Source organism: Thamnophis sirtalis, unplaced genomic scaffold (genome assembly GCF_051295495.1).
Source record: "Thamnophis sirtalis isolate CommonGarterSnake01/CBP01778 unplaced genomic scaffold, rThaSir2_p1.2 scaffold_5, whole genome shotgun sequence".
Taxonomy (NCBI): Eukaryota; Metazoa; Chordata; class Lepidosauria; order Squamata; family Natricidae; genus Thamnophis; species Thamnophis sirtalis.
In genome coordinates, this window is record NW_028261385.1 from 117,731,745 (window position 1) to 117,747,268 (window position 15,524).

At 38.0% G+C, this 15,524-nt stretch overlaps 1 protein-coding gene across 1 annotated transcript; it reads right to left on the minus strand.

Annotated features, from left to right (window-relative positions):
• LOC148045612 (meprin A subunit alpha-like) lies at positions 1 to 12,285 on the minus strand. Its single transcript, XM_087716735.1, has 13 exons — positions 12,226 to 12,285; positions 12,113 to 12,137; positions 11,929 to 11,985; positions 10,820 to 10,860; positions 10,665 to 10,740; positions 10,052 to 10,169; positions 7,788 to 7,963; positions 7,052 to 7,273; positions 5,857 to 5,991; positions 5,136 to 5,351; positions 3,441 to 3,908; positions 1,667 to 1,834; positions 1 to 52 (listed from the first exon to the last, which is right to left on the minus strand). Exons 1-13 carry the CDS (start codon positions 12,283 to 12,285, stop codon positions 24 to 26), a joined length of 1,791 nt encoding a protein of 596 aa, XP_087572861.1. The 3' UTR covers positions 1 to 23.
• Positions 12,286 to 15,524: the final 3,239 nt, after the last annotated feature.

Genomic DNA, 15,524 nt, shown 5'->3' on the forward strand with positions numbered 1-15,524 from the left:
TGTTTGTCAAGAATTCCAAGGATTTATAAAACACTACCTGGATCATGGATAACTGCAGATATGACCAGAAGGGAGAAAAAGGAAAAAAAATAAAGCTTTTAATTATAATTGTCAGCAAGAAGCAGAAAGATAAATTACGTGATCTTTGGACTTGAGAAATAAAGCTGATAAAAGTTTTTATGCCCAGTAAGAAGAGCTTTCATCTAAAAATAGAAGTTCAATCATGCAACTGATCCAGATGCAGATATACACCTAGAGAGCTACAGGATTACCTTAATCTATATTTTATCTTACAAAGAAGCCCAAATAGTGCTGAGATTTTTTTTCTGTGTGCATCCACATAAAACAACTACCAGTAAGTTTAACTGTGTGTGATCATTACATGGCCAGCATACCTTATATCAGTGAGGGTGAAACCTTTTGACACCGAGTGCCCAAACCGGAACACATGTGTGCCAGAGTGCCAGAAACCCAAAGACCAACTGATCGGTGTGCATGGATGTGCCGGCCACCTGCTGTTCGGGTTTCCAGCAAATGCACGTGTGCCGGCTAGCTGGTCTTCGCACACGCCGGAGTGCTGGTCAGCTGGTCTTCGCGTTTCCGGCATTCCAGTGTGCTCAAAGACCAGAAGTCCAGGAGGCCAGCTCAGGTGCCCACAGAGAGGGCTCTGCATGCGACCTCTGGCACACGTGCCACAGGTTTGCCATCACGGCCTTATATAATTCCTGTATACATCTCATCTGATCATGGCAACTATGACATTTCATCCACGGTGCCTGTTGTTTGTTGTTGATTTAACAGTCAGACTGGCAAGCTATCCTGACTAAGTTTCTTGTCCTCTCACCCTAGCATTTCCTTTGATCTTTGATTTTGCATTGAGGATTCCACACATTGTGCTGAGCACTTTTTGAGCTTCTCTTCAGCAAGAACACTGTTCTTTGTGAGATTCCATTCACTCTTCATATTAGTTACATCAAAAATGTATGCAATTCATCCTCCCCCTATTCTGCCTGTTGCTCCGATTTGTTCCATCTCATCTGATACCTATCGAAGTTATGCAACTGTCTGATCACATCAAACCTAAAAGTGGCAACAGTGCTCTTATCTACTTTTTCTGCTTAAAACACCTGCCAAACCATCTTCATATATTTTGTATCCTTGAGTCTTCTGTCATTTTTTCCCCGTTATCATTCTGATCCCACAGTCCCTTCTTTGATTTCTATCTGGGCTTCCTGTCTCCTTCTGAGTCCAATGCAGACATTCAATGGCGCTGGTCTCCTATTCTCTCGAATCTTCTCTCCTGATATGTGCCTGGCCTTGGTGTGGCTGCTGCAGCTCTGCTACCACAAGCAGTCCAAAAACCTGTTTCTTTTATCTGGCAAATGTGGCCGTAGCTATCTTTCCTAATTGGGCTAATACCTTTAAAACGAAACAATTATTGTCCTGCCTTAAAAACCAAACCACACATATTAAAAAGACGTGCAGCTTTTTCGAACAACATCTCAATAAAAACTACTTCTTAAATGAGGATGGGAGAAGTAAGCAAACTAATGACAATTCAAAGTCAGGTGAAGCAGCTCTGCTTTAAACATTTTAAATATTCCTGTTTAGAGCTATATTTTTCAAAGACTTAAATAAAATAAAATAAATAATATTTTGAACCTACTTTCAAAATTTGCCAAAATGATGAGATTTCCATTTTTAAGGAAATTCCTCCGGCACAATTCACTGTGTGGCAAGATGTAACGCCATCCCCACTTTGGACCTACGTGGGTGTTATAGAAAGGATCAAAAGTTCCAGTAATGTCGGCCTTATCCCAAAAAAGTTTGCCATCTGTCAAGCAAAATAAACAACCGTAAATAAATTGAATGGATCAATATTTTAAATATACAGTCTCCAATATTTTAGTACGCTATATAAGATTCAAATAACTATCCAACATTTATTTTTGTAGAGATGCAAAAAAGAAGCGACAAAGGTCCTGCCTCTTGGCTTTATTTTTAAGAGGCCAGACGTCTTGTTTTGTACATACTCAAATTAGTTGTTTTAATGTTTTTTAGTGTTTAAATGTCTATGGAGAGTCTCAGTCATCCAAGTCATGGTTGTCCCAAAGGTGCTTTTTCAGTGTTTAAATTTTTTAAACACTTTTATAATTGTTTTTGTTACTGTTTTAGAATGTTTTTAAGATTTTAATTGTAATATATGTTTTTGAATTGCAAACCACCCAGACTTGTTGGCTGAGATGGATGGCTATAGAAATTGAATGAATGAATGAATGAATGAATGAATGAATGAATGAATGAATGAATGAATGAATAAATAAATAAATAAATAAGCAAGCAAGCAAGCAAGCAAGCAAGCAAGCAAGCAAGCAAGCAAGCAAGCTGGTGTTACATGTTACAGTGTTTGACTACATCTGCAAAATGGAGACTTAGCTGAGACATAGTATATTATTTATTTATTGGAATTTGTCAAACCAAAAACGAGAACAAGAAAATAAAAATACAATGACAGGGACGATAAGTCTAATTTACAGGAGGAGACATGAGAACAACGTGCCTCACCTACGTCAGGATTTTTTAGGCTTTTAACCCTTGCTTAACTCTGTTCGAGTGATCATAAAACACCTAAAGTCAGACTAGATGAGGCACGTTGTTCTCCTGCCTCCTCCTGTAGAAGGCGCTTTTTAGAGGCTTTTTTAAACAGTTAAGCACTAAGCAGAATCATCCACGGTGACTCTGGCAGCAACCTCAGCTCTTGCCTTTTTCCTTTTACATTTTTTTTTCTTTTCATGATGACAGTGGTGAGGCTCTCACTCCCCTGCCTCCCCTGACTGCACGTCCCTGGTTCTAGGGATTGCCTCAAATTTACCACCAACCCAAGAATTTGTGGCATTTCCATATTGGATTTCACTCATTAAATTAGAAATGGAGTAAGAGGTATAGAATATAATAGTTGAGTTCTATTCTGCACAAAATTAGACTTGTTTGTTATGATAACCTTAAAACTTACGTTGTGTCCTGATAATGCTATAGTACCTGAAATAATTCTGTGATTCTCAACATATTTTGATCTACCCATTCATATGGATTATTTCAAACTCTGGCTCAGCTGGCATTGTTTTACAAAATTGTCATTTCGGTTCAAAAACAGTACAGAAGATTGGAAGGCAGTTTGAATACATTGTCTTAGATATATTCTAATTATTAATCATAACCATGAAGATTTAGTAAGTTTGCCTGATTCATTGATGGAGCCACCTGTGAAATTTGCCAGATTTAACCTGCACTTGCTTATTAACAGAATTATTTTAGATGATCTCACTTACTAATAGCATCTCCCCATCACACTTGAAAACAATCTGCTAAGCAGCCTTGGAATTATGTTGCTAAAAAAGAAAGCCGTCAATTCTGCATAACTCCACACCCTTTCAACTTACTGTAACGCTGGTTGGGGTCTGTAACAAAACTTTGGCTTGCTGACATCCTTTGGGTGATGTCAGGATCTTGATCCACTATGGTGAATGTCACTTGTCTGTTCCCAGCTGGCCACTCCAATGCTCCATCATTCTGGCTACTACATAAAGAAAACATGATTCCTAGGTAATCTCCATTTGAGTTGTGTGCACCACGTGGATACAGACTGAGCACAAAGCAGTAGCCTTCAGAGTTATAAAACATAGGGCTTGGCAGATAATCTCCTTTTGAGGAACTCTTTAAAATGGAAGTGAAGTTTCTTATCTGCCAAACGCTGGTAGGACATTGCGTTTCAGTCAGAGTGACATCATCAATGTGAATTCCTCCTTTGGAATTCTGTGGGTCTCCTTTAAGGCCATGAAAAACATAGCGGAATTTGGTCTGGCTGCTGAATGGAATGTTTGCAAAGTTCCACTGCTTCTCTCCATCATCTGAAAGGGGAGAGAGGGAAATATAGTATTTGATTCATTAACATATTCAACCCATTTTATGCTGCTTTCCCTGCGATGATCTCAGAGATATTTAGCAGACATAAAGTAAGGAAGATATGAAGAAGAAATGACTATAACTTAAAAGAGTTAATGAAACAAATGCATTTAATAAAGTTGGAAAGTCTCCCGGCATAGGATTGCATTCCACTGATACCATGAATAATGTTTGAGGGCCTTTACTTGACCACAGAGAAGCAACAGTTTTGTCAAGGTGTGTTCCAAACTTTGCTTAATTGTAAAGATAAAATTTGAATTTCTTTTGAAAGAAGACTGGTTTGTGTTCATTCTTCATTCTTTAGATTAAACCCTTCTGATCTCAGCTGCTCACATAGCCTGACATGCATTTCAACAGAACAGGGTTTCTCAATTTTGGTAACTTTCAGATATGTGGACTTCAATCCCAGAATTGGAGTGGCTGTCTGACTGGGGAATTCTGGGAACTGAAGTCCACACATCTTAAAGTTGCTGAGGTTGAGAAACACTATAATGAAGTGATGATAAACTGTTTGGCATAGAGATTAGGAGATAATTTGCATGCCTATGTGTGCTCCAATGTGCATGCACATGCACACACAGCTGTTCCTTTCTACTTGCCAAAGATCTCAACACAATCCCTGAAAGAGAGGAACTGTGTGGCTTGATAGCAATAGCACTTAGACTTATGTACCACTTTACAGTGCTTTACAGCCCTCTCTAAGCCGTTTACTGAGTCAGCATATTTACCCCAACACTTTGGGTCCTCATTTTACCCATCTTGGAAGGATTGGAGGCTGAATCAACCTTGAGCCTGGTGGGATTTGAATTGCCAAATTTGCAGGCAGCTGGCAGTCAGCAGAGGTAGTACTCTAACCATTGCACCACCATGGCTCATGATCTGCCTCACAAGACAGTTTCTGAGTTAGCTGGATGAGGGGGAAGGCTTCTCCCTTGTCTCAAAATGTGGAAGCTCACAAGATACAACAATAGGCTTGCAGTGTGGCATGAAGGCAGAAGCCAAGGTGATTCTTATTCCCTCCCAATCTTTTCAAAGTTTTTCTAGGTTTAGTACACACACTAATTAGATATTGGATAAGAGAAGGCAAAGATCTGATGCTCTCTTTAGTAGATAAAGTACAGTCCTGAATGTCTCATTGTAATTAAATTTTCAAAGGTTACTTGAGAACTTACCATGGATGCTTCTCAGTTTTATTGACTTCCTAATGTTTCCAGTACCATCATCAGTTTTAAGCCATACAATCAGATCGTCTTTTGGACTGCCATCAAATTTGTAAAAAAATTGTAGACACTTCTCATTTCTTTTTGGATAAAGAATACGGGACTCCAAAACGGCTGTTTCACCTGAAAGGCCTTTGGTGGTATCAAAGCTCATAACGTAGTCTTTCTCTGTAAAGTAGATGAAGATGATTTAATGTCCTATGAACCATGATTCATTTCGGACAATTCTGCAGGGTTTCACTGGGTTTAAACTGAGGCACTCGTGAAAATGTGTCACTGTAATCTTATAATAAAAGTAATATTAGCATTCATAATTTGGTTTCCTAGCCCTGTCTACTTTAAAAGGCTGGCCTCAGTTTTGCAGGCCTGAATATGCTTCCCTTGTTCCTGTTATTTTTTTGAAACCTGGGAAGGGTCAATTCTGAGACACTTTCTCAAATTACTTTTGTGCCACAGACCAGATTTCTTCTGTGTGACCATTGGCTTGGTTATGGGTCTTCCTCCTGATCCTCAAGGACTTTCCTTCTGCTTACAACATATAATTTTGGATTCAATTAATGTTTCTAATTCTTTTTTTAATATGCTATAGTCTTCCTATTGGCTTTCATTACTAAATGATTTCCAGTTGTACAGCCGCTTTCTTACCCATTTAAATTACACATTAGTATGTTACCTAAGCATTGGTTGCTGTTATCCCGACTTGTAATCAAAGTATGTTGCCAGTCCTTGTCGTCTCTTCCGTTTTGCACCATGCCACAGATACTGATGGACTCAAACGAACATTGGTCAAGGAGAGTAAGACTGGAAGCTGCAGGAAACAATCCACACATTTCAGAATTAAAGAAACCTAAATACAAATAAGACAGGCCTCTGTGCTGCTTAACAAACCTCTTCCCAAATTAGTGTTGTGTTCCTTCGGAGAATTAAAACATCTTCAAAACTACCTTGTTAAGGCAACCTAGGACAGTTTGAGAACCATTCCCAGCTCCATATGAGTGAAAATTAATATAGGATGATAGCAATAGCAATACCAGTTAGACTTCTATACCGCTTCATAGGGCTTTCAGCCCTCTCTAAGCGGTTTACAGAGTCAGCATATCGCCCCCACAGTCTGGGTCCTCATTTCACCCACCTCGGAAGGATGGAAGGCTGAGTCAACCTTGAGCCGGTGAGATTAGAACCGCTGAACTGCAGATAACAGTCAGCTGAAGTGGCCTGCAGTACTGCACCCTAACCACTGCACCACCTCAGCTCTAATGATGTGCTATAAGTGTTCTGAATGAATAGTTGAGTGAATTTTACACAATCTTTTATAGACTAAGGGATGCCGTGAAGTAGATGGGAGGCCATAAATGATCAGTGGGCACTGAAGGCAATTAATGGGGACTAATAGTAGTTTGATCCCTTCTGCTTCAGGGTCATAGGGAGTCTTAGGCCACAGGTTGTGTATTCATTCATTATCTAAGGTTGGTGGTTGTTGAATGAAACAATGTAAATGTTACTTCCTTGGTTAATTTAACTTCCTCATTGCACTGGTCCTTTTCAGATGTAATACACTGGTTAGGATAATCCATGCTTAGAAACTTCTGAAAGATTCCCTCGAAAAAGATACATTGTATGATGTTGTATAATCTTGGGAGATATCATGCAAGTCTTAAGAAGTTGCAGTGGGTGTGCCTGCATTCTGATGAACCCCCCAAAACACCTTTGAATTCAATTCTGTAATTTTAATAGACCTATCTATTATAATCTAATATAAGGTGATAGACTTAGTGCTTACCTGTTCTTTGTTGTTAAGGAATATTTCAGATGTAAAGTTTCACCATTACTGTAGCATTAAAAAGTTGAGTAAAATTGAATAAACTTACCACAATGGTACATGCGGTTAAGCCTTTCTACATCTATCTTGCTCATATCTTTGCTTTGCCCAATGACGTCGTTGAATTCTGGAATTTTTGTTGTAATTGAAGGGACAGAACTGTTCTTACTGAATGAATAAGGTCCATAATGCATGACAGATTCATAATCATATGGAGTGTTTAAATCAGAAATGATACTGTCATTATATTTGTTGAAGTTATATGCCTGACCTAGGAAATAAAATATCAAAGCTGTCAGGCAAGTTTGACAATGAATGCTGTAATATTATATTAAACAATTAGCGGAAGCAATCATTTATAGCCGATATAACTTGTACAACTTCACCCCTAATACATTATTTAACAGTTGGTTTCAGCACATCTCTAATATTTTAATATTTATAAGAATCCACTGGAAATTGCTCTGCAATTTTGAGTGAATTAATTTGTTGTTGCATTTTAAGTTCCAAAGAACGGATGGAGTAATGGGTTGATTTTTTTTGCTTAATAAGGCCCAAAATATATAGGTCACTCTGCTTTTTTCCTTGCCTGAGACATGTGGCATTATTACATTATGATAGGATTAATATCCTTATTAATAATTATACGGTAAGTAACACTTTCTAAAATCAAATTGAGTGAGATGATTTCTAGTTCAAATCTATCTGAAGTAATATGAACCCAAAATGGGCACAAAATATTTGAAAGGCGCCAAATCTTCCTAGTAACTTTTCCTTCCACTTACCATCAATGATTGCTTTCCACCAAATCTTAACATAGTCGTCTCGATCAGTGCGTGATTGTTCATGAAAAAATCCAAGGGCGTGCAGGACTTCATGCTCCACAATATCTTTAAATTCACAGCCTGATCCAACAGAAACGACTTGGCCAGTCTGAAGATTTCCCACATAAGACCAGCATCTGTTATACAATGATATATTTATTCATTCAAAACAGCTGATTTAACACAGAAACTAATATAAACACAAAGCTACTTAGGCTACAAGAGCCAAGTGATAGCAGAGTGAGAACCCCCCATCCACCATGTAGGATACCATCTTACTTTTGATTTGATTGATTTGATTTATTATATTTCTATGCCGCCCTTTTTCCCCGGAGGGGACTCAGGGCGGCTCACAATCCAAGTCAAGAGGGGGGGGGGGTACAAATAAGGGAAAGAAAAAAAAAGCACGAAACAAAACAGTACCACAATTTAAAAGCACACAACAATCATACCATCCGAGAGGGGACAAAAGCTCATTAGCCCCAGGCCTGTTGGAACAGCCAGGTTTTAAGGGCTTTGCGAAGGCCTGGAGGGTGGTGAGGGTTCGAATCTCCATGGGGAGCTCGTTCCAGAGGGCCGGAGCAGCCACAGAGAAGGCCCTCCTCTGGGTGGTCACCAATCGGCATTGGTCAGTGGATGGAATTCGGAGAAGGCCTAATCTGTGGGATCTAATCGGTCTATTGGAGGTAATTGGCAGCAGGCAGTCTCTCAACTTTTCTGTTAGCCATTCAAAAAAATAAAAAATAAACTGATACTGCTTTATATCAACCAAATGCAAACCCTGGGTGACACCTATTCTTATAGTTCTTAATAGGCAGAAAATCATAGGGCTATTCAGGTGTTAATAAACAAGACTTATATCGAACAATCACAAGTTTTGCAGAAATGACTCTGTATTCAAATACTTCTTTGCTGCAGACATTAGTTTCCTATTGATGGCAACCCAGGGAGGATGATGTCATGTGAACAGAATTGGTCAACAGGAGCCTCTAACTTGGATCCCTTCTCATTCAGGTATCAGGATTAACAGGTTTAAATAACATATATATATATACATGTTTATTAATAATTCATGTGATCCAGTGGGAGGATGGGAAAGGACTATTTACTGCATGTCCCTAAATCAAGATCTTGCAGAAGACCTCAGCTTTCTTTACAAAAACAAACAAATATTGTAGCTCATTTGCAGATGGAGTTATCATATTTACTTGGGGGTGTGGGGGTGGTGAATTATTTATGCTAAGCAACCCAGACTGCATTATCACTGAACAGCAAGGAATTTCCCAAAGCACTGCATTTTTACTGAATAATCATTAAAAATGTATAGAGGATAGATTGCAGTCATATACAGAAAACCTATACCTTTTCAGAAAGGATAGAGAGGGAAAGTGGATGGGAGAAATCACTGTATTACAATGCTCACTGAGGTGATATGGTAATCCATTACTTCAGACTATAAGCAATGTGTGTGTCTTAAAAAGGGACAAAACCTTATACAATGCTAGCATGTCAGGAATTCTAGAAATTCCTCCATGATACTTAGGATTTACTTGCATGTTTTCTTAATAAAAGCAGTGTGCAGCTCCAAATATGAGATTCTGTGTGCAGTAGGCTAACTATGGGCCCTTAAAATCTGGCTGTCCCGGCTGGCCTGAGGTTAAAGACTCTAACCCCTACTCGAATTGTATGACTGTTGAGTTCTTAAATGATGTAGTGCCTTTATGTTGTAAATTGTTTGTCCTTCCCCCCCCCCTTTTGAACTGTGAGCCGCCCTGAGTCCCCCCAGGGAAAAGGGCGGCATACAAATAAAGTGAAAACGAAAACGAAACAAAACTGCAATATGCAACCTGGGGAAGATGAAGAGGAAATCTACCATTAGTTTCCTTGAATACACTGACTTCTCAAAATGCTGTACTGCAGACTAAATGACGCCTCAAGGGAAACATGCCAGGTGGTGCAAATAATAGGTGGAGAATATCCAGATGACAAGAAAGGCATGCAAGGGCTACCTCTTCTTGCTTGGTAATAAAGCATTTCAGGGAAATCAAGAAAACAACCTGATCCAGCCTTGAAATATGGGCAAAGGCCTAGTTTGTCCTTTATACCAGGTTTCAATAAAGGGAAGGAGTACAGTATCATTTTGTGCACTTAAACTATGGGCAATAATTATTTAAATGGAACAACTTTCTATCATAACATTAACTTGTCTGTTTGAATAAATTTACCCATCCAGCTTTTCAAATTGGAGATAGGACTTCTCTCCTTCATAGGGTTTAAAGTCAATGCAAGACTTGAGTCGAAACATCTTAAATGCTTGCAATATGACACCCTTGGTATTCAGGTCTGAAAGAAAAGAATGCATATTTTATATTCTTATCCAGACAGTAGACAAATGAAATGAATGTGATTTAGAAATATTGGATCTTTCATTACTAGAACCTTCTTTCTCACTCAATGCTCCTTCCTCTCCATCGGGGCTTGACTGTAAACATCCTGGAAGAAAGCAACCACTTCCATATTGCTGTCAGGAAGGTTACATGAAGGTTAATGGGTCAGACTCAAGGAGAGTTTGTCTTTATTTACTAAAATGCCTGAAATCTGGAAAAGCTGTGTGGAAACATTGAAACTGAAGCCCAAGATGAAGTGAGCTTTGTTAGAGAAGAAGGGAACTTTGGAGTTAAAGAAGGGAACATTGAAGGAAAAATTATAGGGAGTTGCAAGGGGAAGAGGGCAGATGATCCACTCAATTTGATCTCTATTAGAATTTCCTGCTTAAGCCATTGTATCCATCAAACTAATGATCAATGTAGAGTTCTAGAGCAGAAGATGTCTTGTTACCTATACTGTTGCCCATTTTGTATGGAATTGGAAGTTTCCATCTATAGGATTCGTTCCTCAGTGCATTTCTGTCAAGCTGTTAAGAAAATTAAACTATAATTTTTAAAAAGTTTATTTTCTAATCTCTTTATAAAAAGTAGATTAACTTTACATACCAGCATGATAATGTCACCTTCAAAGAATTTCTTTCCTGTTGCTAAATTTGGAATGAACAATAGTTAAGGGCAAAGCATTATTTAAGAAATTATTACAGGTTTTTGTTATCAAAATCTTAGACACAGATAAAAGCCAGCATTTGATAGGATTTTTTTTTCCTGTTTGCTACTTAACATGTCCATGTCTAGGCATGGAAATCAGTCTGGATTTTGCTATATACATTTAGCTTGAACATTTTTTTATTGGACACAACAGAATGAATACACACAGATTGGATGTCATTAGTTATGCTGATTATAACAATAGCAATAGCAATAGCAGTTCGACATATACCGCTTCATAGGGCTTTCAGCCCTCTCTAAGCGGTTTACAGAGTCAGCATATCGCCCCCACAGTCTGGGTCCTCATTTCACCCACCTCGGAAGGATGGAAGGCTGAGTTAACCTTGAGCCGGTGAGATTAGAACCACTGAACTGCAGATAACAGTCAGCTGTAGTGGCCTTCAGTACTGCACCCTAACCACTGCGCCACCTCGGCTCTAACATTATACACTGATGTAGGTTCTTTATCACAAACAATCTCTCAGAGCATTCTCTAATGTAGTGGATATGAAATAAAATAATTGTGAGAATGAGGGAGATATGATCAGTGGAGAACAAGAAATAAAGGAAACATGTCATTTTTTTTTTTGTTTCTCTAAAATCATCCTCAGAGAGAACAAATCAGATCTTCCTTTCTGTGACATCCCTTCATAAATTTGAAGAATGCAGTCATAGGTCCTTCAAAGTTTTATTCTCCAAACTAAACGTTTCCAATTTCCTCATTCTCTTATGCTGCTTCTAATTTTCTGTTTTGGCAGTGACAAAACTCATTCCGATTCAGTACTGTAGTAGTACTCAAAACTTCACATCAAACAAGATAGTCCTTCCAGACCCCACTATGAAGAATGGCTGAAGCCAACATGCTATGTTGACTGGTTCTTTGTTTTGATGTTCTGTATGTAGCCCTACTCTTTTCTCTTGATATCAGTGGATCCCAAGCAAGTGTTTTCCCCAATTTATATACATAAATATACAGTACAATATTTCTCTCCAATGGATTTGCTTACCTGCATTGATTTCAAGGATGCCTTGCCTAGGTCTTCCTTTATCTAAGGAGTACCCTTCTAGATAAATAAATACATACATTAGTATGAAATATGTACACACTTCTTTACAGATAATTACTTCAGACTGTATGCTTCCCACCTTAGAAAAAGATACCTATCTCTTTTTGAGTTTGTTTTGATTTACCTTCATGTTCTGCTGTCCTCCTGATCTGCAATGGCAATTGAACATTTTTAGAAGAGCAAGGAAAATAAAACAGTATTATGTCAAGTCACAAAACATCTGGAAAAGTATCATACCGTAAAGGTGGAAGAGACAGTCAGGAGTGCTACCAGGCACAGGAGCCGAGGTGAAGACATTTTGGAGTGGCTGTGAATGATTGAAGGCATGGCATAAATAACATATAAATTGTCAGTTTTTTATGCAGTGTCAGAGTAAATTATTAAGAATTAAGCAACCACAAGCTAATATTTAATTCATCTATTGTTTCCTAATTACACTCTTGAAAAGGAAATCAATTTAAACAATTGTTTTATTTATACACTCCCCATCAACTTATTGAATCAACAAAACGGAACTTGTCAATAGCTCAGAGGAACAATGGATAAGACAGAATAATGTAACAAAGAGCCCATAAACCTTTCACTCAGATAGTTACTGTAACAGCCAGGCTGAAACTCACAAAGGGTATTCCTCTAAAATAATGGTGAACCAGGCAAATGCTTTAAGCCTTAGGGATTTAAGAATACAGAGGATGCCTACATGTACATATATATCTAAAGATAACCTGAAAAATTTAGATTAGGCCATCTCTATTCCAGAGTTGCACAATTGTAAGAAATGAATACTTCAAAACACATTTATACAACAAAGATTCTCTTGCTCTATAAATACCTCTATCTGGAAATACTGAAACTGACAGAAGAGATATTTGTAGCTCAGAGTTGAACTGTGGGCACCTTGGTGTTCTCTGAACTTGGTGTTGTTTTTTTCTTGAAGACCTTTCATTACCAAGTTAGGTGACATAATCAGTGCTGGGAGAGAGTGTTGTTTTCTCTCTTTTTATACACTACTGACTTGTTCAGTTAGTGGTGGAAATGTTCTTGGTGGTTTTTGATTAGGCTCATCTTTACTGTTAGATTGTTTGTCTGCATTGGTAGTTCCTTGATTAGGGTATTGTTCATTTAACAGAATAAAGGGACTTTGGAAGGGACCTTGGAGGTCTTCTAGTCCAACCCCCTGCTCAAGGATGCCTTGCCTAGGTCTTCCTTTATCTAAGGAGTACCCTTCTAGATAAATAAATACATACATTAGTATGAAATATGTACACACTTCTTTACAGATAATTACTTCAGACTGTATGCTTCCCACCTTAGAAAAAGATACCTATCTCTTTTTGAGTTTGTTTTGATTTACCTTCATGTTCTGCTGTCCTCCTGATCTGCAATGGCAATTGAACATTTTTAGAAGAGCAAGGAAAATAAAACAGTATTATGTCAAGTCACAAAACATCTGGAAAAGTATCATACCGTAAAGGTGGAAGAGACAGTCAGGAGTGCTACCAGGCACAGGAGCCGAGGTGAAGACATTTTGGAGTGGCTGTGAATGATTGAAGGCATGGCATAAATAACATATAAATTGTCAGTTTTTTATGCAGTGTCAGAGTAAATTATTAAGAATTAAGCAACCACAAGCTAATATTTAATTCATCTATTGTTTCCTAATTACACTCTTGAAAAGGAAATCAATTTAAACAATTGTTTTATTTATACACTCCCCATCAACTTATTGAATCAACAAAACGGAACTTGTCAATAGCTCAGAGGAACAATGGATAAGACAGAATAATGTAACAAAGAGCCCATAAACCTTTCACTCAGATAGTTACTGTAACAGCCAGGCTGAAACTCACAAAGGGTATTCCTCTAAAATAATGGTGAACCAGGCAAATGCTTTAAGCCTTAGGGATTTAAGAATACAGAGGATGCCTACATGTACATATATATCTAAAGATAACCTGAAAAATTTAGATTAGGCCATCTCTATTCCAGAGTTGCACAATTGTAAGAAATGAATACTTCAAAACACATTTATACAACAAAGATTCTCTTGCTCTATAAATACCTCTATCTGGAAATACTGAAACTGACAGAAGAGATATTTGTAGCTCAGAGTTGAACTGTGGGCACCTTGGTGTTCTCTGAACTTGGTGTTGTTTTTTTCTTGAAGACCTTTCATTACCAAGTTAGGTGACATAATCAGTGCTGGGAGAGAGTGTTGTTTTCTCTCTTTTTATACACTACTGACTTGTTCAGTTAGTGGTGGAAATGTTCTTGGTGGTTTTTGATTAGGCTCATCTTTACTGTTAGATTGTTTGTCTGCATTGGTAGTTCCTTGATTAGGGTATTGTTCATTTAACAGAATAAAGGGACTTTGGAAGGGACCTTGGAGGTCTTCTAGTCCAACCCCCTGCTCAATTAGGTGACAAATGGCTTCCAGTCTCCTTTTAAAAGTCTGCAGTGATGAAGCACCCACAACTTCTGAAGACAATATAGTCCACTTGTTTATTGTTCCCTCTGCCCGGAAATTTCTCTTTAGTTCTAGGTTTCTTCTCTCCTTGGTTAGTTTCCAACCATTGCTTATTGTCTTGCCTTCTGGTGTTTTGGAAAATAGCTTGGCTCCCTCTTCTTTGTGGCAGCCCCTCAAATATTAGAACAACACAATCATGTCACCCCTAGTCCTTCTTTTCAGTAGAATAGACATACCCAATTCCTGCAACTGTTCTTCATATGTTTTAGCCTCCAGTCCCCTAATCATCTTTGCTGCTCTTCTCTGTACTCTTTCCAGAGTCTCAACACCTTTTTATATTGTGGTGACCAAAACTGGATGCAGTATTCCAGGTGTGGTCTTCTCAAGGCAATTATAAAGTGGTACTAACACTTCTTGTGATTTTGATTCTGTCACTCTATTAATCCAGCCTAGGATTGCATTGGCTCCCTCATTTAAAGCATTTATTGCTGGTCTAGAAAGAGGTTTCATTTTGGTAATGAAATATATAAGAATAACTTTTCACAAATTTCACGAATAAAGCATCCAGGTATATGGAACCATGGAAGTATTAATAAATAAGAAAATGGTCTGGCCAAACCTTTATACATTATCTCTGGGAACTCTTAGAGAACTGATGAAGGGCCAATTGAATGGAATAGGCAAATATCTTTCTCTTTCAAAAGAGGAGGAAATAAGAACTAAGGAACTGCAAGCCATTCAGTCCAACAGCTACATATATTTGTGGCAATTCCAGAACAGATTATAAAGGTAGCCATATGTAAGCATCTTGAAAACAATTACCAGAAGTGAACCTATCTTTCCAGATTAACTGTATCCCATATTTTTTCCACATAATTTACTTAGTAGATTGAAGGAATGCTGCAGTCTTAATATATTGTGTTTGATTTGACAAAGTATCCAGTGACATTCTTGATTATCAAACAATTATTCCTCCCCAAATTGGAGTAGAATATTGAATTTAGTCTTAGTCTTAAACTCTCTCAAATATGCTTTTCAAAAGACAACTGGACTTTCTTGGGTTTTTTTT